At 36.7% G+C, this 21,690-nt stretch overlaps 2 protein-coding genes across 3 annotated transcripts; both read right to left on the bottom strand.

Annotated features, from left to right (window-relative positions):
* Positions 1-2,709: 2,709 nt before the first annotated feature.
* LOC126632477 (serine hydroxymethyltransferase, mitochondrial-like) lies at positions 2,710-9,031 on the bottom strand. The gene is made up of 16 exons (XM_050302901.1): positions 8,838-9,031; positions 8,693-8,743; positions 8,496-8,582; positions 7,926-8,047; positions 7,635-7,711; positions 6,258-6,382; positions 5,709-5,801; positions 4,990-5,082; positions 4,683-4,880; positions 4,493-4,597; positions 4,325-4,390; positions 4,054-4,131; positions 3,518-3,629; positions 3,314-3,424; positions 3,036-3,211; positions 2,710-2,933 (listed from the first exon to the last, which is right to left on the bottom strand). Exons 1-15 carry the CDS (start codon positions 8,919-8,921, stop codon positions 3,063-3,065), a joined length of 1,551 nt encoding a protein of 516 aa, XP_050158858.1. The 5' UTR covers positions 8,922-9,031; the 3' UTR covers positions 2,710-2,933; positions 3,036-3,062.
* Positions 9,032-14,347: 5,316 nt separating this feature from the next.
* LOC126631818 (CBL-interacting serine/threonine-protein kinase 8-like) lies at positions 14,348-20,692 on the bottom strand. Of its 2 annotated transcripts, none has more exons than XM_050301973.1 (14): positions 20,166-20,692; positions 19,865-19,927; positions 19,694-19,765; positions 19,481-19,588; positions 19,309-19,383; positions 18,900-18,953; positions 18,647-18,772; positions 18,163-18,252; positions 16,893-17,021; positions 16,688-16,807; positions 16,253-16,369; positions 15,227-15,283; positions 15,064-15,138; positions 14,348-14,893 (listed from the first exon to the last, which is right to left on the bottom strand). In XM_050301973.1, exons 1-14 carry the CDS (start codon positions 20,322-20,324, stop codon positions 14,792-14,794), a joined length of 1,347 nt encoding a protein of 448 aa, XP_050157930.1. In that variant the 5' UTR covers positions 20,325-20,692; the 3' UTR covers positions 14,348-14,791. The 2 variants fall into 2 exon arrangements, with proteins under 2 accessions (XP_050157930.1, XP_050157929.1); XM_050301972.1 differs by having other exon boundaries at positions 16,688-16,810; positions 20,166-20,691.
* Positions 20,693-21,690: the final 998 nt, after the last annotated feature.

The following is a 21,690-nucleotide window of genomic DNA, read 5'->3' on the forward strand; positions in this document are numbered from 1 at the left end:
TGATAATAACCATTTGTGAAGAATATCATTGCCACAATATCAGTTATGTGATACAAAAATATAGAGTATAACTCAAATTGCAAATGACCTTATACACTTATCCACTCCTTTTTAATTTGTTATATTTTAAGCGATTTGTCATACCAACTTTTTGAAATTATTAATTTGTTATCTCATCATAACTCAGTTAAGTTTTTCATCCAAAATAAGTTGCACATGATTTGTGTTCAGGATTATTTCGGTTATTTCAACAACTCACTCTCCTTCTAATATGTTCGCCAAAAATACTTCTAAGGTTTCTCAAAAACCATGAACGACTTGCACTTACTTTTCTGTGTTTTGCAGTGAAGATGACTCAAAATAGTCATTGGGGACGGAAAAGGATCCTCGCCGGATCCTTTTCTTGGGGATCTGGGGAATCCTATGATCATGACCGTTCATCGTACATTGTGCGGTCATAAATCATTTAAAATTTTAAATTTTAAAATTAAATATAAATAGTACCTAACGAAAACTGACCGCACGATATACGATGAACAGTCATGATCACGAGATCCTCCAGATCCCCAGGAAAAGGATCCGGCAAGGATCCTTTTCCATTGGGGACCCTCCGATCTATAGTAAAGTTGGATGATATTCTTTATGTTGAAATGTCCGCAATAACTCTAAACACAAGTTATGTGCAAGGCACATAGGTTAATTTGGATGGAAAACTTAATGGAGTTAAAATGAGATGACAAAATAATGATTTCAAAAAATTGGTATGACAAATCACTTAAATTTTAATTTATATGACAAATTAAAAAAGTATATAAGTTCACATGATATTTTGAAAAAAAATTCTTTTTATTTTGATAGTCGACATTTAACTAGGGAGAAAGCAGCTGTTGCTCCATAAGAGATTGATCATTTCCCCAGTCCATGTCATGCCCTCAATAAAACAAGATTTTTCCAATGGCAGGTATTAAGCAGTACTTCACATATTATAATATAAATAAATAAAATGACATGTAAGATATCCGCTTAAATACAAAACACTTTAAAAAATTTCTCCACCAAAACATTCCTTGAATTCGAGTCCAAGCGAGTGAGGGTGGCGCTGGCTGTTTATCTTTTGTGCTCAAGAATTCTCATTAATTGTACTTTCGTTTAACAATTCAAGTGAGTTGCTGCACTCTTGTACCTCACTGAGACGGATGGAGCCACTGGCGGAGGGAGTTACGGACTAGGGGTTGCCTGGGCCTATCCTAACTTTCTAAAACAAATATATATATATATATATATATATATATATATATATATATATATATATATATATATAAGGGAATTATGCATCCTTATATTGCTTCAAGTCCTGCCTTCCAAGTTTCAAGCATAACCCCATCTCCCAATTAGCTTTAATATTTTATTTATCTCCTTAACACAAATTAATAGCATTTAAAATCAAAGCAATATTTAGGTTTTCTTTAAATAGAAAACATTCAATTTTAATTATGAAAATTAAAAAAATTCCCCTTTTCTTTTTGATATCTCATACATTTTATAATCCTAAATTTGAAATCTATTAAACAAATAAGTTTTAAATTTCTTTGTTTCTCTATTGTTTCTGCTTTATTCTACATATTACATGAGATTTATGGTTCATAAAGTTTTTATTTATCTCATTGAGTTGAATAGTCGTCAAGGATAATTATAATTTTTTGTGAGTATGTAATATTATATGTGCATATGTTGTTTTGAACATTTGATTTTGATATATATATATATATCATATTAGCTTTGTAAATACCATCATGGAGCCTGTGGTCCAACAGTGGGCGGTTATAGCCACAATTATTTTTAGATAACTCTTCATTTTGGTTTTTAAAATTTAAAATCGATGGAAATAATTTTTGAGACTGTCCACCGTCAATCATCTTGCCCTTCCGTGAGAAATCTGTAATATGTCAAGAGTATTTTTGTCAAATAAACCCCCATTGAATCGGTGGTTTCTTCAATTTAACAAAGACTTTTCATAGAAAAACCAAAATGATTTACTGCGGATAATCTCAAAAACCACTTCTATCAATTTTAAATCTCAGTGATCAAAGTGAAAAGTTATGACAATCTCAGAGACCATTTTGACTTACAAACTTTATTTTTATTAGTATTAAAACGATCATCTCTCCTTATTCCCAGCCCTCCATACATATTATATTAAACTTAATAAGTAAGACATTCTTTAATTTGGCGAGGAACAATTAAAATTGGGATCCCTATCATCCTTTAGAAAACAAACAAAATGGATACCTTTCGTCCCATCAAAATCCTTGACAATAAGCAACGATTCTTACACAAAGCTACACTAATTATAAACCAAATTATGAATCTTTCTGGAGCAAAAACAATATCATTAGAAAAATAAACAACTTTACGTGCCCGAGAACACGATCCTGTACCCTCCGAAGGATTTTTCGGATTTTTCCCTTCAAATGTACCAAAAATCCAAAACTTGTTCAATCACAAGGTCATCCTGTTGAATGTTTCTCAGAAAGATCACCAGTCCCCCTCATAAAGTTGTATTCATGTTACCAAGCATAAATCCACATAAAAACAAGAGGATCATGCTCCGTTCACACCCTACATTCCACTGTTTTTCTTCATCTTTCTATAATTGCTACGATGCTGTCCATTAACTACATCAAAGCTGGTAAACGATGTGTAGAAGAATTCGATCTACAACGACATCTCATTCGATAGAAAAATAGCATCGATTATTGAGTACATAATAATGAGACATCTACAACGACATCTCATTCAACAGTTGCAATGTCGACACCAAATTCAGTGAATAATAATAGAAAAGTTTGTAGTTTATAACAAAATTCCATTACTATTGTGTTGTGTCGACGAAAGTCTGACATGGTCTTCGTATTGGAAATCTTTTGACTTATCTGCAAATAGTTCATACTAAAATTGAATAAAATTGCACTTCCCTACAAAAATATTAAGCATTGTGGTTAAGCACACATCAGAGGTGGAGATAACGAGTTGACCTGTGAATTATTTGTGAGATTATGACTTTATTGTCTGTATCTCATTGTTTCTTTCTCGAATCCAACTGTTGGAAATTGTTTAGCGTACTGCTCAACCTCGTGGCGAAGCTTTGTAATCTCAGATTGAACTTGACTGTCTGATTGGAGAGCTGCCACGAAATCCTTCAACTTTGTACCTGCAACCCAGATGTGCATGAGCATGTAACTATGGTAGTGAAACATGTGACATTACAAACCCTAAAATAATTTATATCAACAAAGACGGTCGTAGAGTAAACCTTTGGCATTAGCCTTGATCTTCAAGGCCAGCTTCACAGCTGCATCAAAATACTCAGCTACTTTCACAAAATCGTCCTCCAAAAACCCCCTAGATGTAAGAGCTGGGGTTCCTGAGGAACCAGAAAACATGGCATTCGTCAGAAAAAGTACTTGGCTAATCACCAGTAGGTGCAAAATAATTAAATGGAGATGGATGGCCATACCCATGCGTATGCCACCAGGGACCATGGCAGACACGTCCCCAGGAACAGTATTTTTATTTGCCGCAATATGTACTAATTCCAAAACCTTTTCAACTCTTGAGCCATCAATGCCCTGCCACAAAGATTCCATATTCATTAGTTTTCTCCTGCAATAAGCCTATAACCCATTCACAGCACAGAAGCATACATCAATGAATTAAACATCAAGCCCTCTAGTGTACAAGAAATGAGGGAAATTCTATGATTTTCCCATTAGAGTTTTCTAAAGCGTTAGAAATCCATGGATTCGTAATAACCCAACTTTCAGAACTTGACTAAAGGTTTTAAAGTATAACGAGATGTTATCACACTTTTTGATTACCAGGCCCAGTTGTTCATCTAGCAACATATCTTTCAGTAATCATATGACATCATTTTTCTTAAACCCCCAATCAAACATGCTGAAAACTTAAGTGTGAATAAATCTTCCAATCAGAGGGAGAATCAATATCCTATTTGCAATCTTCCCGTCAGTGGAAGAATCAATCTGCTATTACCTTGTCTCTTAAATTCACCAACACTAAATGGTTCTCTGTTCCACCGGAAACAAGATCATAGCCCTTCTCTAGCAAGCTCTGCATGTTCAAGGGACAAAAACTATAAGAGGAAATAGCGAGACAGATGAAACAACCAAATAAAGGAAATAAAATATCGCGTGCCTTAGTCATATAAAAAATGACTCCAAATTGCTATAACGAGAACCCATTTAAAAAAGAGAACAACTTTCAGATTTTGCATTAATATTTTAGAAAGTGATGTTCATCAAACCTCTGCAAATTTTGAGCAATTACTGAGAACTTGTTCCTGATAAGCTTTGTACTCCGGAGTTTTGACCTAGAATCATAATATAGTCAGCGGTCAAGTAACAAGAAGCTGCATAAATCTGATCAACATTCAACATGTAATAAAAGGAAAGAACAAAAACACCAAAGGAACCTGCTTCAGTGCAACTGCTAGCCCAGCTATGGTGTGGTTGTGTGGACCACCCTGGAGCCCAGGAAAGACAGCCTGATTGATTTTGTCTTCATAATCATACATAACCTGTAGAAGGAAACTCAAGCATTAAATAATTCATTCAATTTCCTTCGTTTATATATATATTCTAAAATTAATTATCCAAACTTACTTCTTGCCCTTGCTTGTTTATATGCTTGACACCCTTCCTGAAGAAGATCATAGCCCCACGGGGTCCACGAAGTGACTTGTGAGTTGTCGTTGTAACAATATCTGCATACTCAAAAGGAGATGGTATAACAGCAGCAGCAACCAATCCACTGATGTGTGCCATATCGGCCAACAGAATTGCCTTCTGCTTATCACAGACCTGACAACACCACAAGAATAACATCTCACTTAAAAGATTGAGTACCATAAGAATTTCAGACATGCATAACACTGATTATGATAATCACAAAACTCAAGCCAAAATTTACCTTGCGGATACGTTCATAATCGTACAGGCGTGCATAAGCACTAGCACCAGCAACTATTAGCTTTGGCCTGAAAAGTGTGGCACTTTTCTCCATCTGTGGACATATTTATTCACATAGGTCAGCCTTTAATTCAAATGTAAAAAGTTGGATAAAAAACGTATAGAGTAAATGTAATTCTTGAAAGATAAATGGAAAATAACATATGGCGAATGCTTATAGCACTATAGGCACTCAAACTCCAAAACAATGAAGGAGACATGCCAAAAAATTTCCCAGTTCAAGACATCTTTAGGCTAACAAAGTTCTGTATTTCCCAGGACTAGTCAAGGATAGTAGGATACAACAACAACAACAAAGCCTTTTCCCACTAAGGATAGTAGGATACACACTCTAATTTCAAATAATGTCCACTATTTTCCATTTGATGATAACTAAACTGTGGCCCTGTGGGCAATTTCTTCACATGGTTATCTTTCATGTTGCAATAACCAAAATGATTCACTTAAAACACTATTTTTGCAGTTTTGATACTAATATCTGAAGGGAACAAGTAAGACGGAACAGAACCCCATTGCACCCCATTTCATCCTATTTCTGAGGCTGGACCAAAAAAATCATGTTTTGATAATAATATTTGCAGGACACATGTAAGACGAACTCTTAAGTATGCTTAAAAGTATGAGAATTTAGAACAATGAAGATGGGAATGAGCAAGGCACCTGATCATAATCAATGTAGCCAGTGCTCTCATTCAATCTGTATGGCATTGTCTCGAAGAATATTGACACAGCAGATATCTTTTTGGTGTCAGTCTGCACAATGGTGAAATGTTTGTGTCAATTAGTATATAGACAGGCAGCATTACATTTATATATTTACAAACAAAAATGATATGTGACGTCCAGACATCAGAAGCATGTAAAATCACCAGAACAAAATTTAGCTTTACTTGTTCTGTGTGGTTTTGAATGTCCAGATTGCTTGGAATACCAAACACAATTTCATTCTCAAAATAATTAATATTTCATAAATATACTTTGAAAGGGATTCCAGTTTATGTACTCATTGGATATTCAGAGAAATTGTTCTGTAAAGACAGTACTAGGTTTAATTTATTCTTTCCAGGAAAAATGAAAGGGAATATAAACAAAACAACCCAGACGCACTAGACTAACTAAGAGCTACACAGGCTGTCACTGTTAACCACAAAAAGCACAAAATTATAGCCAAGTATACTCTGGAAAAACAATCAACAGAGACATAGACACCTGATAACCATGAGAAAGATGGCCGCCATGAGGTAAATCAAGTGCCATGATTCTTTCATGAGGTTTCAACAATGCAGTGTAAGCTTGGAAGTTTGCAGGGGATCCAGATAGTGGCTGCACATTCACTGAAAGAATAAAGTATCTTTAACAAAATAAGCAATTTTTCTTCCATGGTACGTATCATTTAAATCAACAGTAAGATCTTCCATATAGGGATCTAATGGATCTTTGCAACGGTTAGATCTTGCATAAAACTCGTAGGTACGTACCATTGTGGCAGGACCCCCAAAATAAGTATATAAGACATATTTTACTAAATACATCAATAGTCGAATAATAGAATGAACATGAGTTACAAAAGCAAGAGATAAAGCCCAGAATAAAACTCTATTATAAAACAGCTATTATGTGAGCCATGCGTTTATAAATCAATGGTTGACATGTTTATGCAACATAACAGATTTTAATTCCTTTAGTCCCATTTTCAACAATCTAATTAAGTAAAACAATGCTATTCTAATGCCGTCTAATCCCAAAGCCAAATTTTACAAAGTATTACATTTCAAGTTCAAAATCATGAAGAAACAAGTTACCAAAATAACTTTTACTGGAATCCCTACTAAGCATATTCACTAGACCATGCCATTGCAATTCACAAAAGAAGAACCATTATACTTCAACACTGGAATAAATTGTGCCTTATTTTTTTTTTCCTTCCAGTGGGAAGAGGAGATGGGACTCAATAATGTGTGGAAAACTATACTCTTTGGTCGATAAATTCTCTTCTTTATGCACAAAACACCAGGAATAAAAATCAATTAAACAGTACTAAAACTGTGTCGGATAAATCCTGATAGCTTACCAAATAAGTCATTACTATAACCATAAGATGCAATCTTGATATTCTTCCAGGAAAAGGTCAGAAAAGGGAGGGGGGAAAAACAAAGTGCTTGGCCAATGATAGAAACACAAACCACACTGAAGAGGTCAATAGATAAAAGTTTAGGATCGGCAAAGAAAATAACAACCAAACACAAATCAAAATTTACCAGTCATATGCACTAGCATTAAGAAACAGATAGCAAGACAAGCCCAAACAGTTTTATTTGTTGACAGAGTATTGTATACAATGAAAATCACTCACTGGATAGAATCAGATCAAAGTGTGCCCAATTATTTTTCTTTAAAGCAAATAATTAACAGTAAAGCGCTACCTACCAAATAATTTGAAAGTCTGAATTCGTTGGGCGCAAGACATCATTTATAACTTGTACAATGTAAATGTAGACAATCACAAAATGTGAAAATTTATGTTGAACTGATGGAAGAAAAGTGTTGGCAATGCCACATGTATAACCCTATATCTAGTTCTATTACCTCCCCATTTTGCAGGATCTAACTGGAAGGCTTCTAATGCTCGTTTCTGACACAGGGACTCAGCCATGTCGATATATCTACAATTATAAATAAAAATAAATATCAGTCAAGTGTAATTAATTAAAACAAAAGTACAAGAAGAATGTCAAACAAGGTTAATCACGCCATCATCTACTTTCTCCTTTCAGTGATAGATACCAGATAAAACTGACGAATAGATACATTTTCGCATAATAGTTACATACAGGAAGGCACAAACACTCATAAGATATTCACTGGGAATCTACTTACTCATTTCCTCCATAGTATCTAGCACCAGGATACCCTTCACTGTACTTGTTGGTCATGACAGACCCAACAGCTTGCATCACGGAAAGTGACGTGAAATTTTCTGACGGTATAAGCTCTAGCCCCTATCATAAACTAAAAATTAATAACAAATTCTAGAAGAAAATAAACACAAAAAGTAAAGAAATATGAACACCCTGATCAGCAACAGAACTTTAATGCTCAACATTGCATTGAGAGTAATGATTTCTTGCCAGGCTTAACCGGGATTCACCCAGTCGGGTGACGTGGAGCACGTGTGGCCGTTGGGCTTCACACGTAGGACAACCTGCTATGATACCATGAAGAACTTGGGTTCCACCATAAAACTAATTGGCACTATGGAAAGAAGTCCAACTACTCATAAGCATGAAAGACCTCTCCTCTCATCAATGTGGGATTCATTCTCAACAGATTAAAGGCGTATCAGTGTATCACATTCATCGTCTAGCAAGAGATATTTTCCATTCTATTGATGTATATCACAAGTACAAATATATTCCAAACTTAAATACAAAACCAAATCAAATATACCTTCCATTGCCGAGCTTTTTCGAGCTCGATAATATCGGCAATCTCGGGATCGACAACCTCAAGCGGTTCATTCAGCTGCTTAATCCACTGAATCCAAACAATTCCACACCATCAAGACAACCAAACCCAACACAAATCCAAATCCAGATCCAAATAAACCAATCGATCACAAAATCGTGAAGAGAACAAGGACATACAGTGGCGCGAGCTTTCTCTTTGTCTTGAGCAGCTTGGCTGGCCAGAGAGGACTGAAATCAAAACGACGACGGAGTTCAAAACTATGGCGGGTGGAAATTGGAACTATACAATTTTGGATTTGACTGATTGGAGAAGTTTACGTACCATGTGGTATATGGAGCCGCCATGGGCGAAAGGTTGAAAGGGAAGCTTGTTGTTGATGGAGCTGGAGAGCCTGCGAAGCGCCATTGAAACGGGAGGGAGTTTCTTCTCTGTCGCTCTGTGTGTTTTTTGTTGTTTTAATTTGAAGATTTGTGTCGGTTTAGAGTGCGGTAGGTGTTGGTGGGGTCGGGGTTAAGGTTGGGGTTGGTGGTGGCGAGGACGACTGTCAGAATGTAGGTCCCGCGGAGGGGAAGAGGGATGTGCGTCAGTGTCACTGGTGTTGGACTGTGATTTTCGGTAATAAATTATACATTATAGGCAAGGAATTCCATGCCACATCATGGATCCGACTCACACGTGCAAGCGGATCAACTTTGCACCAAAGTAGGGTTGCGTTGCATGGGTTGTGTTACATTTATTATCTATTTGTATTATTTTTTAGGGCTCAGCATAAATAGGAGACGCACAACAAGAAAATGGAAAAGTGAAGGTCGAGAGTGCTTATAGTGCATGCTATCAAGGAAACCCCAAATTTGAATGAACATGTTCACTTGGCTCTATGTGGTTGTTAATGTGTGAATCTCCCACGTATAACTCACTAATTAGATCCCAAGGGAGGGGGCGTGTTGAAATGTTCTACATCGACCGTATCTCTAAGAAAAGAAGAGTTTAAATATCCTAACCCCACTCCAACTAATACGGATGTCTTTTGTGATAAAATCTCACACCTGACAAATTGTGCAGATGGTAATTACCAAGTTGGGGACAATATCGATGTTGTTGTAAGTGAATCTTCGGCCTGTCTCTCTGATAATTCTACAACATATTCATGTAGGGATTTTGAAGGTGCTATTTACTTTAGGGGTGGATTTTTTTCCCGAAAATCCCAAACTATCCCGAACCGGTCTCGAAATTTGACCGAAAAATGCCCGAACCGAATTTCCTGAAAAATTCGGTACCCGAAACCGAATCCATCCCGAAAGTTTCGGTTTGGGATTCGACCACATCTTTGAAAGTGTTCGGTCATCCTGAACCGAAGAATATTATATATATATCTATTTATTTTTAATTTATAATTAGAAATTACTTGGATCGTTGGATTGGTTAAGATCTAATCCAACCGTCCATTGAGTCAGGTCATTTGTGGTCTCTCAGTCGCTCACTCATAGTCTCATTCTCTCACAATCTCACACTCTCGCAATCTCACTTAATCTCTCGAAGCTGCTCGTGCTCCCGTCGCTCTGCTCCTCCATCGACTCACGCCGTTCCTCCATCGACTCACGCCGCTACTTCTGTCCTCCGTCCACTTCAACGGTGCTCATCCAGCCGGCCACACACATAGAGACGCAAACACAGGAAGACGCGAATCCAACACCAATCGAGTCCCAAAATCTAGGTAAGAGTTTCTGATTTTCACTAAGGTTTTGTTCCTTAGTGTTTAGGGTGGGTAAGTGCAAGGCTTTTCCATAAAAGTTGCATCATATATTGTTTAATTTATGTACTCGTTGTTTTTAAGTACCCTTAAACCCATATTTATCTCAACATATGGAAAATCAGTTTCGCCTAAACAGTTGTGAAACCATCGGATATCCTTTTCATAAATTTCTATATGTCTGATTGTGTTACATATATAAAAGGAAAATGATAGACTAAGCATTGAATTCAAAGGAATCCTTTGAGTGGAGCATAAGAATGAATTCCAATTGTTGGGAGGGTGTAATAGTGTAGCTAAATTATGTTAAATAGAAATGGTGAGGGAAACAATCAAATAACTTAGGGTGGGTAAGAAATGGTGCACTCCCGAAAAATGGAATGTGCAATATGTGTTTGATATATATGTGATATATATGTTTATGGATCAGTTTATGGATCAGAGATAAATATGTGTTTGATATATATGTGTTTATGGATCAGGTTATGGAATGTGCACTCTGTCAGTTTATGGTTGTGATATATATGTGTTTGATTAGTATATGAGATATATGAATATTATACATTTGTTGAATTATGGTTGTGATATATTATTGTGCATTGTCAGGATGGACAGGTCTAGTAGTGGTAGCCAATCACAATCTACTAGTACACCTAGGACCTTGGTTTTAGTAAAACGAAAGCCACAGTACATTCGAACTGAATACTATGAAGATTATTGTGATGATGATCCAGATATGGATGCTGATATAAGGTTAGAAGAAATAGATGAAGAAATAAAGGAATAAGAAGGTGAGGAAAATAGTGTTGAATTGGACAAGTAGCAGATGCCTTCGTTGGCCACATTAGCAAGTAGGGTGGGTCAACGGAAAAAAAGTAATAAGACTAAGGGGCCAAGTCCGGCGTGGAATAATGCCACTAAGGTAAATGCGACTGATGAATTTGGGATTACAACAGTTATGGCGGACTGCAATCATTGCAAAATGAAAGTGCTGTCAAAGTCCTCTAGACATGGAACAAAATGTATTCTTAATCATTTGAAGAAATGCTCGAATTATAGTCTCTACAAGGCTTCGAATTCGAAACAACCATTGTTGTCACAAGGGGTGATGGGGGGTCAAGTTGTCGCTCACACTTTCAATAAAAAAAGACTTGATATGAAATGTGTGAAGTAGATAATAAAAGCAGAGATGTCTTTTAGGGCGGTTGATCAAGAAGACTTTAGAGATTTGATCCATGACTTGAATCCAAAGTACAAGCTTCCAAATAGGCACAAGGTGGTGACAGCGATTTTAGAATTGTATTTTACAGAGAAGGAAAAAATCAAGAGGGTGGTTGATGGTTTGAGGGTGAGTATCACTACCGATACTTGGACCTCAATCCAAAATATTAATTACATGGTGGTGACGACACATTTTTTTGATAATGATTGGACTTTGTATAAAAGGATCCTAAATTTTGTTCAAATTACATCTCACAAGGGTGGTGATATTGGGAGGTGTCTAGAAGTATGCTTGAATAATTGGGGCATAGACAAGGTATTTAGCATTATTTGACACCGTCATTGCATACATGAAGAGAGGGCTCAAGTTCAATGGTACTTTTTTACTTGACGGGGCTCACTTGCACATAAGGTGTGCTTGTCACATCCTCAATTTGATAGTTAAAGATGGAATGACAAAGATTAGTCATGAGATTGAAGGGATAAGGAATTGTGTCAAGTTCATACACTCATCCCCCACAAGGTTGGAGACTTTTAAGGAGTATTGTGTCTTGATGAGATTTGATAAGATGTCAAATATTCCTTTTGATGTTGTCACAATGTGGAATGCCACCTATGAAATGCTCAATAGTGCCTTCAAATTTAAGAAAGTGTTCTCAAGGATGGCGGATGAGTGCAACACTTTCATCTCTTACTTTCAAGAGGAGGTATCTAAAGAGATTAATGGGGTCACAACCAAGGTCAAACGGATGGGTCCTCCGGTGGTGGAAGATTGGGAAAGGGCGATGACTTTTGCTCACTTTCTTCAACAGTTTTATGATGCCACATTGACACTTAGTGCAACCCTAACTCCAACTTCAAACTTAATACTCGACACAGTGATTGCATTGCAACTGGAGATGGAAGAAAAGATTTGCAATTCCTCCAATGCCACTTTGCAAAGTGTGGCAACTTCCATGAAGCTTAAGTTTGACAAGTATTAGGGGGACATTGAAAAGGTTAACTCTATACTCTTTATAGCCCAAGCACTCAACCCGAGGTACAAGTTTGAAATGTTGGAGGCAAGCGTAGAGGAACTCCGCTATTCATGTGAGGCAATCTTGGATGTGAAGACAAGTATTAAAAAAAACTTGACAGATTTGTTTAAGGCGTATAAGGAGGGAGAGGTTTCTAGTAGTAGTAGTGTTACTGTGGATCAAAGGCCAAGTGTTGTGGTAGATGATTCTTCGGGGTTGGAAGATGATGATGTTGCTACAAGAATGCAAAAGAAGATCCAACAAAAAAGAGCAGTAGCTCAACAAAACGAGATATCCAATGAAATGGATATGTACATCAATGATTCTCACCAAAGCTTAACATATGAGGGTTTCAATATTTTGGATTGGTGGAAAGTCAATTGTGGAACATATCCAACTCTTAGTAAGGTTGCTAAGGACATTTTTGCTCTTCCTAGTGGCACCGTTGCTAGTGAGAATGCTTTTAGTCTTGGTGAAAGAGTTGTAGATCCTTTTAGAGCTTCCCTAACACTGAGAACAGTTGAGGCTTTGGTGTGGACAAGTGATTAGCTAAGGGGGAATGAAATGTCCTTCTACAAGGAGCCTACAATCGTGGAAAAGGGTAAGTGAAGTATTTGATTTCATGTTTTTATTTTCTTAGTTTTATAATTTATGCATTCACTTTCTAAATATATTTTTTGTTTTATTGTTTTTATTGTTTTAGAGTTGCCTAATATGGGAGGTGAGGAGAATCCCACACAAAGTGAAATGCCACCTCCTCCACCACCTCAAGTTCAACGCCACCCATCACTACCTCCGCGACCACCCATTTCAAGAGCATCTACACCAATACAAAGGAAGGTTCAATTATCAACAAGAGGAAGGGGTCCACCATCAACGGCAACATGTCATTCATCAATAAGGGGAAGGGGCCGAAGGGGCGAAAGGGAATGAACTTACTTAAGCATCATTTTGGTTGCATGCACTTTTTTGCTTATAAAATATGTTTTGATTTTGGTTTGTAACTTAATCTAAATTCATTCGGAAGTTTGGTTTGTAAAACTTATTTCATTTTGGTTGCATGCACTTTTAATTAACTAGTTTGGTAGACAATTGTGAGCTTAGGCTTGACTTGTTGGAGGTGGATTCTCTACCCTTCTATTCTCATCCCCTCCCCTCCCCTCCTCTCACACATTGATTTTTATCTTATTTTCTCTATAAAAAAATCAATATAAGATGTTGATGTGACTTAACCGTGACCGTTCAAATAGAAGATGATGGAAGGGTAGAGAGATTAGGAGGGTGGAGAATCATCCTCCTAACTAGTTAGTTGTTGCTTGCTTGGTATGAAAATTGAAATTATGAGATGAAATTGTGGTGAACTTTGATTGAATTGAATTTATTTATGTGATTGTGAAACTGAAACAGGTGGGATGTGCGGGCAGTGGGCTGCAAGCTTGCAATTGTTAACTCTTTTTTTTCCCCCTAAAAAATGGGTGAGCTTACTTGTTAAAGAGCTTAAAATAACATTTTGGGCTTCAAGGCCCAATCCCGAAGTGACCCGAAAATCCCGAAACACTTTCGGGAATCCTGAATTTCGGAAAATGAATAATTTCGGTTCGATTTTGGGATATAAAATCCCATCCCGAAATGTTTTGGTTTAGGATTCGGGTTAGGGATTTAGGTTCGGGATCCCGACCCGAACCAGCCCTAATTTACTTCAGCTAGAAAAAACACGTCGAAATTAATACAAACTTGGTTCATATGGCGAGTGATATGACATGCTGTAGGAGCCTAGTAGCACTTATTGTCTACTTTATTAGAGAGAAGAAATCCTGAGTTCAAATTTTATGAACGACAAAATGTTAGAACGAAACAAAATCTCATATTTCATATAATTTATTCTGGGATTCATGTAGAGTTTATAGTGTGTGTTTGTATGTGTGAGAGAGAGAGAGAACTGCAGATACATAACATAGCTTTAAAGAGAGTCTCCTGGTTAGCTACGTACGCACATTCCTCACATCCTGATTAAGACTCGGTTTATACAAACTTTTACACTAGAACAACTCGATTTATACAAACTTTTACGCTGAAAAACAAAAACGAAATACATCTCTTTCCTTCTGGATTCTTCTTAATCTTCCCTCTTCTTCAAAGGCTGTAGTGTCACGGGGAAGGAGATTCCAGCCGGGGTTTGGTAAACTGCGGTTACAACTTCAACACCCCGTGCCCCCCAAAGGTCAAAACCATCACAAACTACACGTCAAGCACTGATAACCGAAAGCAGATGATGCGCATGTCAGAAATCAGCGCTTCTTACTTTTACTCTTGCTGATCCTCGACTTGCTAGTTTCAGTAGGAGGTTTCCAGATGATATCCTCAAGATTGCTACAGAAGTTCTTGTAAAACTGTATAACAGAAGCACATCTTTTCAATTCAGAACTAAAAGAGAGACGAAAAGCCATAATCTTTTACATGCAAACAGACGCAACCAACATGCATGCGCACACGCAGGTGATACAAGCTACCATGTTATCGATACCAAACAAAAATAGTTAGAAGCAAAATGAAAACTAACCTTGAGGAATTCACTAGCATCTCCGGCGGCTTTCTGAATGTCTACCATGTAATAGGTCGGAGCAACTTCAAAAATCTGCAGGCAATAAAAAATATTAAAAATAATCAGTCTACTAAACTGGTAGGGGTGGCTTCAGTTCAGTGTCGGAGGTGTAAAAGCTTACTTCAAGAATAATGGAGAAATGAGAAGTTTTATTTGCTGAAAGACCCTCCACTCTCATCTGGAAAAAAAGAAACATACGTATGTTTAGGAGCGAGTTTTCAAGTACTTCTATCCAGGATTGTACTCCCAGAATTATGAACAGACATGCTTGCGCGCATGCACACATTTAGCAAACAAAATAGAAGTAAAGGGACTTGTATATATCACGATATTGGTAAACAAATAAAGGGGAAGAAGTAAAATACAACAACAACAACAAAGCCTTTTCCCACTAAGTGGGGTCGGCTATATGAATCCTAGAACATCATTGCGCTCATTTGTATCATGTCCTCCGTTAGATCCAAGTACTCAAGTCTTTTCTTAGGGTCTCTTCCAAAGTTTTCCTAGGTCTTCCTCTACTCCTTCGGCCCCGAACCTCTGTCCCGTAGTCACATTTTCGAACCGGAGCGTCAGTAGGCCTTCTTTGCACATGTCCAAACCACCGGGACCGATTTTCTCTCATCTTTCCTTCAATTTTGGCTACTCCTACTTTACCTCGGATATCCTAATTCCCAATCTTATCCTGTCTCGTGTGCCCATACATCCCACGAAGCATCCTCATCTCCGCTACACCCATTTTGTGTACGTTGATGCTTCACCGCCCAACATTCTGTGCCATACAACATCGCTGGCCTTATTGCCGTCCTATAAAATTTTCCCTTGAGCTTCAGTGGCCTACGACGGTCACACAACACGCCGGATGCACTCTTACACTTCATCCATCCAGCTTGTATTCTATGGTTGAGATCTCCATCTAATTCTCCGTTCTCTTGCAAGATAGATCCTAGGTAGCGAAAACGGTCATTTTTTGTGATCTTCGCTAGATTGCTCCGGTCATTAGTGTGGATAAGTATATAAATGGATAGAGATAGGAAAGCAAACACAAGATGTACGTGGTTCACCCAGATTGGCTACGTCTACGGAAAAAGGGGAAGAAGTAAAATGAAGCACCAAAAATATAGATCAGTATAGATCTGGGCTGGTTTACCTTATAGTTGCGAATGTGTGTCTTGAATCCCATTGATTGGGCAACAACTTCCATACTGGATAATACAACCCTTGCTGGCTTTTGTGAAACAAAGCGCGTTTGATATTTCATAGAATCCTACAATTGGGGAAGCAATTCACATGTCAGATAAGTAGGAAACCGGCATAAAGTAACTACCTTGTGAAAACTTGTGTCCATAAGCAAAGGTCATGATGGTTAAATACTGAATCTCAATTGACAGTTGCTTTGTGAAGATTTTGACAGGTTGAAGGAACAAGATAGAACAGTATAAGATTAGCAGCTTTAAGGGTGAGAGGGTACCTTTCATATGAAACACATAGAACTTTACACCAAATTGTAAAACTGGAAGTATGGTTTACTGAGTAGCTAAAGGATAAAGATAAAAGAAAATCAACCAATAAGCTAGTGTCTTACCTTTCCACGGTCAAACATTGATGCGAGGTTTAAGCCTTGAGATAAAATTATTAAGTCAAATGCATTAAGAACTAAAGGACCCATGTCTTCATTTCCGTGGTGCTCGATAGCCCTTTGTTCCTGCTATTAACCATATATAACAAGAGAGTTACTTGTGTTGTCAATCTCAACAAAATAAAATGTAGCTTCGCTAAGTCTTGACAACCTCAGAGTCGGCATCATCAAAAACAGCATTCACATCATCCAGATTTACATCTTCATATTCAAGTAATCGGGCAGGAACATAATTCTTCTGAAACCACTCATCATTTCTGATCTGTTCAATTTTAATACGCTGCATTTACACAATCACACACACAAACGTTTCAGAAAAACAAAAACCAAAATAACTCAGTGAATTAGATATTCAAGATACGTAAATCCCAGAACACTAATTACATAGAGTTCATTCAATTTTATTCAAATATAGTACTTGATGTTTGTCCACACTTTTGAATTAAATCACTCAGGGGGGGTGAATAATGTGATGCAGTGGGAAATAAACTTTCAAAAATAGCAAAAACTTAACCAAGAATGCAAATGTATGTCATGAGTGGGTCCTGAACACTATCGACGTTAAAAGGAAAAAAAAGAGAGGTCATGTGGGTTGAAGAATAATTAAGGGATATATCCCACTGTAGATGGCCCAAGCCAGTGCTCATAATTCTCAATAAAGAAAAAGGTATTTATTGTTCGTAACAACTAGACTTCTACTTTTAATATTAACTATTCCAACTTAGAATTTTTAACTGCTCTCCAATAAAAAAATTAAAAAAAATAAAATAAAAAAACTTAAAAGTACTACAACTTTATTTCAGTCATATTCCAGCTAATCTAGAGTTAGATTTCTCTTGCATTACAAGTGTAAATATGACACGCTTAAAGGCACTGACTTTATTTCAGTCATATTCCAGTGAGGAGCGTTTTTCTTCAGACCAAGTTATGATACCTTAACAGTCACACCCGTAACTGGGATTGGTGACTGAAAGAAGATTGTCATGGCCCAATCCAACGTTGGTGACAGCCAGAGGAAAATGTTTAGAAAGCACATAAAACATTAGTTCTTTAGAAATCTTTAACACACGGTACACACCAAGTTCTGAAAAACTAAGTTTTACTTGTCAATTTAAAATGCATTGGAAATAAATCATTTAATGGTGAAAGAAATCTGAGGACATAGGCCTTGGTACTTCTAATTAAATACTTATCTTCTAACATTTGTTTTATTACACACCTCACCCTTATCTTCGTTAGTTACATGTGTTATTTCATTCCAAGACTTTAAGATGTCCACTGTAAAGCAATATGATAAAAAACTGACACCAACACTTTGCAATGGTGTTTTTGTTAGATATCGAAATAGTAATGAAGCAATAAAATGTGCACTTTACGCATACAAAAACTGAACAATGTCTTATCGCTTAGCCAATACTTACATTTTCAGGGTTTGTTTCTAAAATTCTGTGAATCAAGGATTTTGCTCCCACTGGAAACCAAAATGGGCATGTGAAGTCTGCTTTCTCAATCTGCAGAAATTAAACGATAGTGACTAGTATTAACATCCTACTTTGACATCCTTGTGGAAAACTAGTCAACAGACGAGGCAAAGTATTGAGTTGCAACAGAAACTAGATGATTAAAGAATCAAACCTAGCATCCACTAGAAACTGCACCTAAAAATAATGTCAAAGGGGTATCTAGCATGTGAAAGAACAGAGACAGAATTTCTACATTCCTTCACAACGAAATACACTTAATCACCCCTTCAATGTTATCATATTGTGGTGGTAACTGAGCTACTCATTAACCAAACATAATATGTTTCAGAGTATGCACATATTGATCCAAAATATCAATCAAGAAACTTAATGCTGAAAGGCACAATAAGCAGAAATGAGTACAAATGAAAGAAATTCATGCCTTACTATATAGTGTGGTTAGGTCAAGCTCATCAAACGGAAGATAACCTGCCAACAGAACATAAAGGATGACCCCACAGGACCAAACATCTGCCACGGCACCATCATAACCCTTGTGACTGAGTACCTAGAGCACAAAATAAAATATAAGAATAAAGAATCAGCATATTACACGACAATGATTGAAACTAGAAGAATCAGCAGTTGAGATATAGTCAACGTTTAACGCTGAAGCTAGATAAATTTGTCGTTACCTCAGGTGCTACATAGTTAGGGGTGCCACAGGTTGTCCGAAGGAGGCTGACTCCCTATGTGCAGACACCAAAAAAATGAGTCCCGTCAAAATTAAGTCTCACAACCAATATAATGTCAACAAAACAGATGAATATCAAATCTCTCAACTGTTAAAATGTCAAACAATGAGACATCACAAAAATGAGTCCCGACAAATATCAAATCTCATAACCATTATAATGTCAACAATCCCAGCAAATATCAAATCTCTCAACCGTTATAATGTCAGACAACGAGACATCACAAATGAGTCCCGATAAATAATAAATCTCACAACCATTATAATGTCAACAATCCCGACAAATATCAAATCTCTCAACCGTTAAAGTGTCAAACAATGGACAAGAATGATTCGGATACGAATCTTACTTGCTCAGGCAATGCACTCAGACCAAAATCGGAAATTTTTAAATTTCCAAGAGAATCAAGCAACAGATTCTCCGGCTGCAAAGAACAACGATAAGAATCTCACGCAAAAGAACACTGATAAGAATCTCATGATAAGAATCACAATAGCTAGCTAAATGTATAAAAGGAAGACCTTTAAGTCTCTATGATATACTCCCTTGCTGTGGCAATAATCCACCCCATCAATAAGCTGTTGGAAGTATCTCCTGGCTTCGCCTTCACTTAGTCGCCCATGATGAACCTAAAAACAGGCGACTTCAACGTTACCATCACCATTTTCTCAAAAGAACTAATGGTCCACAATTCGAAATTGAGTTGTGGTATTTGAAAAGTTAGGAGTCCTCACGATTTTATCAAACAATTCACCACCAGTAATGAACTCCAAGATTATATAAATCTTAGTACGGCTCGCTAGAACCTACGGGAAAACAACATCATCCTCAGTGACCGACTGCACATGTGAAACAATTTACAGAAACAGAAAGTTTTTGCAGCTAAAAATAAAGATATGACATGCCTCATGCAGACGAACAACGTAGGGATGCCTGACAAGCTTCATGATAGATATTTCCCTCTTGATCTGCACCACACATATCAAATTTCTTTTAAGAAAAAACCTCAATTTGGAAACTGGTCACTCTGTAATCCTAGATACTACATAAATCGGGCAGTAAAAATAGAAACCAAGCTAAATCAGAAAGTGGGTAAATTACCATAAACCAAAAAAACAGGTGGGTAAATTAGAAAACTATTTGAATTCAAAATTAAAATATGCAAAACAGGTAAATTGGGTAGGTTTCTGGGAAATTGGAGGATACCTGGTCGACCATCTTGTGTTTAATGATGGTAGTGCGATCCAGCACTTTCATGGCGACACTCTCACCCGTCTCAGTGTTCTGAGCAAACTTCACCTTGGCGAAGGTCCCTTCGCCGATCGTCCTCCCAACCTCATACTTTCCCACTTTCCTCACCACCATCTCTCTCTGAGCTCAAATCTCAGCTTGAGAACATTAATTGCTCTCTCTCTCTCTCTCTCTCTCTCTCTCTGAGAAAATAATGAGAAAAGAAAAGAAAAGAGAGAGGAAAGTAGCAGCTGACGCCTTCAAATTTCAACAAAGGAAGCAATCAGAAATCAACAACTTTGTGCCGAATATTTAAATGGGTACTAATTTCTGATTAGACAGAACAAAATAGCCGCTCAAAGTGCGTTTAAATCCCGATGAAAACGATGAGGGTAATCCAAGTCAAGAAAGACAATAGGAGGTGAGGGTTTGGTGCTGACGATCACTCTCTCTCATTCTCTCTCTCTCTGACACCTTTATCCTGCTCATGACATCGACCATTATTCCCTGGCCTGGATTTCGGGCTTTAATTATTCCAAGATTTGGAATGTTTTAGGAAAGAACTAAATTTGTAAACCTATATTTTGTCAAAAAGAATAAGCACGTTAATCTGTATTTCGTTTAATTAATAATTCAATAATCTACAACCATACTATTTAGTTTGCAAAATTGGTTTAACATTTTTTATCCCCTTAACATTATCTTTTAGGAAAATAATAAAATTGTTTATGTAAAGAGAAATTGGGTTTACTACACTTACTAAAATTAAGAGAATCTTAACGAAACACTTCTGATACTATTCACTTTTAAAGAAAATGACATTTTTACTTTAAAAAGTCACTTATGGTACTATTCACTTATACATTTATTTTGTCTTTTTGATTAAAACTAAAGTTTTTAAGGACTTTTCATAAGTTTTCCTTAAAATTAATCATGCTCTCAAAATACAAACTTTATTGGTTTTTCGTTGCGAAATTATCCTTAACTTAATGTCAATAATCTATCAATATTATGGTCAGAATGAATTAGTATTGGTTAAAAAAGGTGAGTAGAGAATGTATTTTTAGAACATGACTATTGTTGGTTGGTGGTTTGTAAAAGGGCTACTAAACCCAAATACCATAAGAGTGATGTTGTACATATCCACTAGGTCGCATGGACACAAACACAGATGCGGCAAAATATGTTAAAACTCAAAAAGGGAACACAAACACAGCTAGGATATGATGATTAACATATAATAAGTATTACATATATTAAAACAATACTTGGAATTCATAATATTACAAAGTACTCGTATTCATCAAATTTATTCACTATATATAATAATTAAAAACACAAACATAATAATTAAAACAACATGTTATTCGAGTCTCAATGATCTTCAAGTTTTAGGTTTTAGGTTTTAGTGGTTTCAGAAGTTTTGATATTTACAAAAATGCCCCAATTTTTTTATATTTACAAAAATATCCCGTCATGTTTTGACTGTGTCCTAAACATG

The sequence above is a fragment of the Malus sylvestris genome, chromosome 8 (assembly GCF_916048215.2).
Source record: "Malus sylvestris chromosome 8, drMalSylv7.2, whole genome shotgun sequence".
Lineage (NCBI taxonomy): Eukaryota > Viridiplantae > Streptophyta > Magnoliopsida > Rosales > Rosaceae > Malus > Malus sylvestris.

Coding starts and splice junctions, on each gene's coding strand:
- LOC126632477 (XM_050302901.1), bottom strand. CDS start 8,921: ATGGCGCTTCGCAGGCTCTCCAGCTCCATCAACAACAAGCTTCCCTTT. Junction 8,048..8,495: donor AAAAAGCTCGGCAATGGAAG/GTATATTTGATT, acceptor AGTTTATGATAG/GGGCTAGAGCTTATACCGTC. Junction 5,083..5,708: donor GCTACATTGATTATGATCAG/GTGCCTTGCTCA, acceptor ATATGTCCACAG/ATGGAGAAAAGTGCCACACT.
- LOC126631818 (XM_050301972.1), bottom strand. CDS start 20,324: ATGGTGGTGAGGAAAGTGGGAAAGTATGAGGTTGGGAGGACGATCGGC. Junction 17,022..18,162: donor TAGAAACAAACCCTGAAAAT/GTAAGTATTGGC, acceptor GTGTAAATGCAG/CGTATTAAAATTGAACAGAT. Junction 15,284..16,252: donor CACACATTCGCAACTATAAG/GTAAACCAGCCC, acceptor CTTTTTTTCCAG/ATGAGAGTGGAGGGTCTTTC.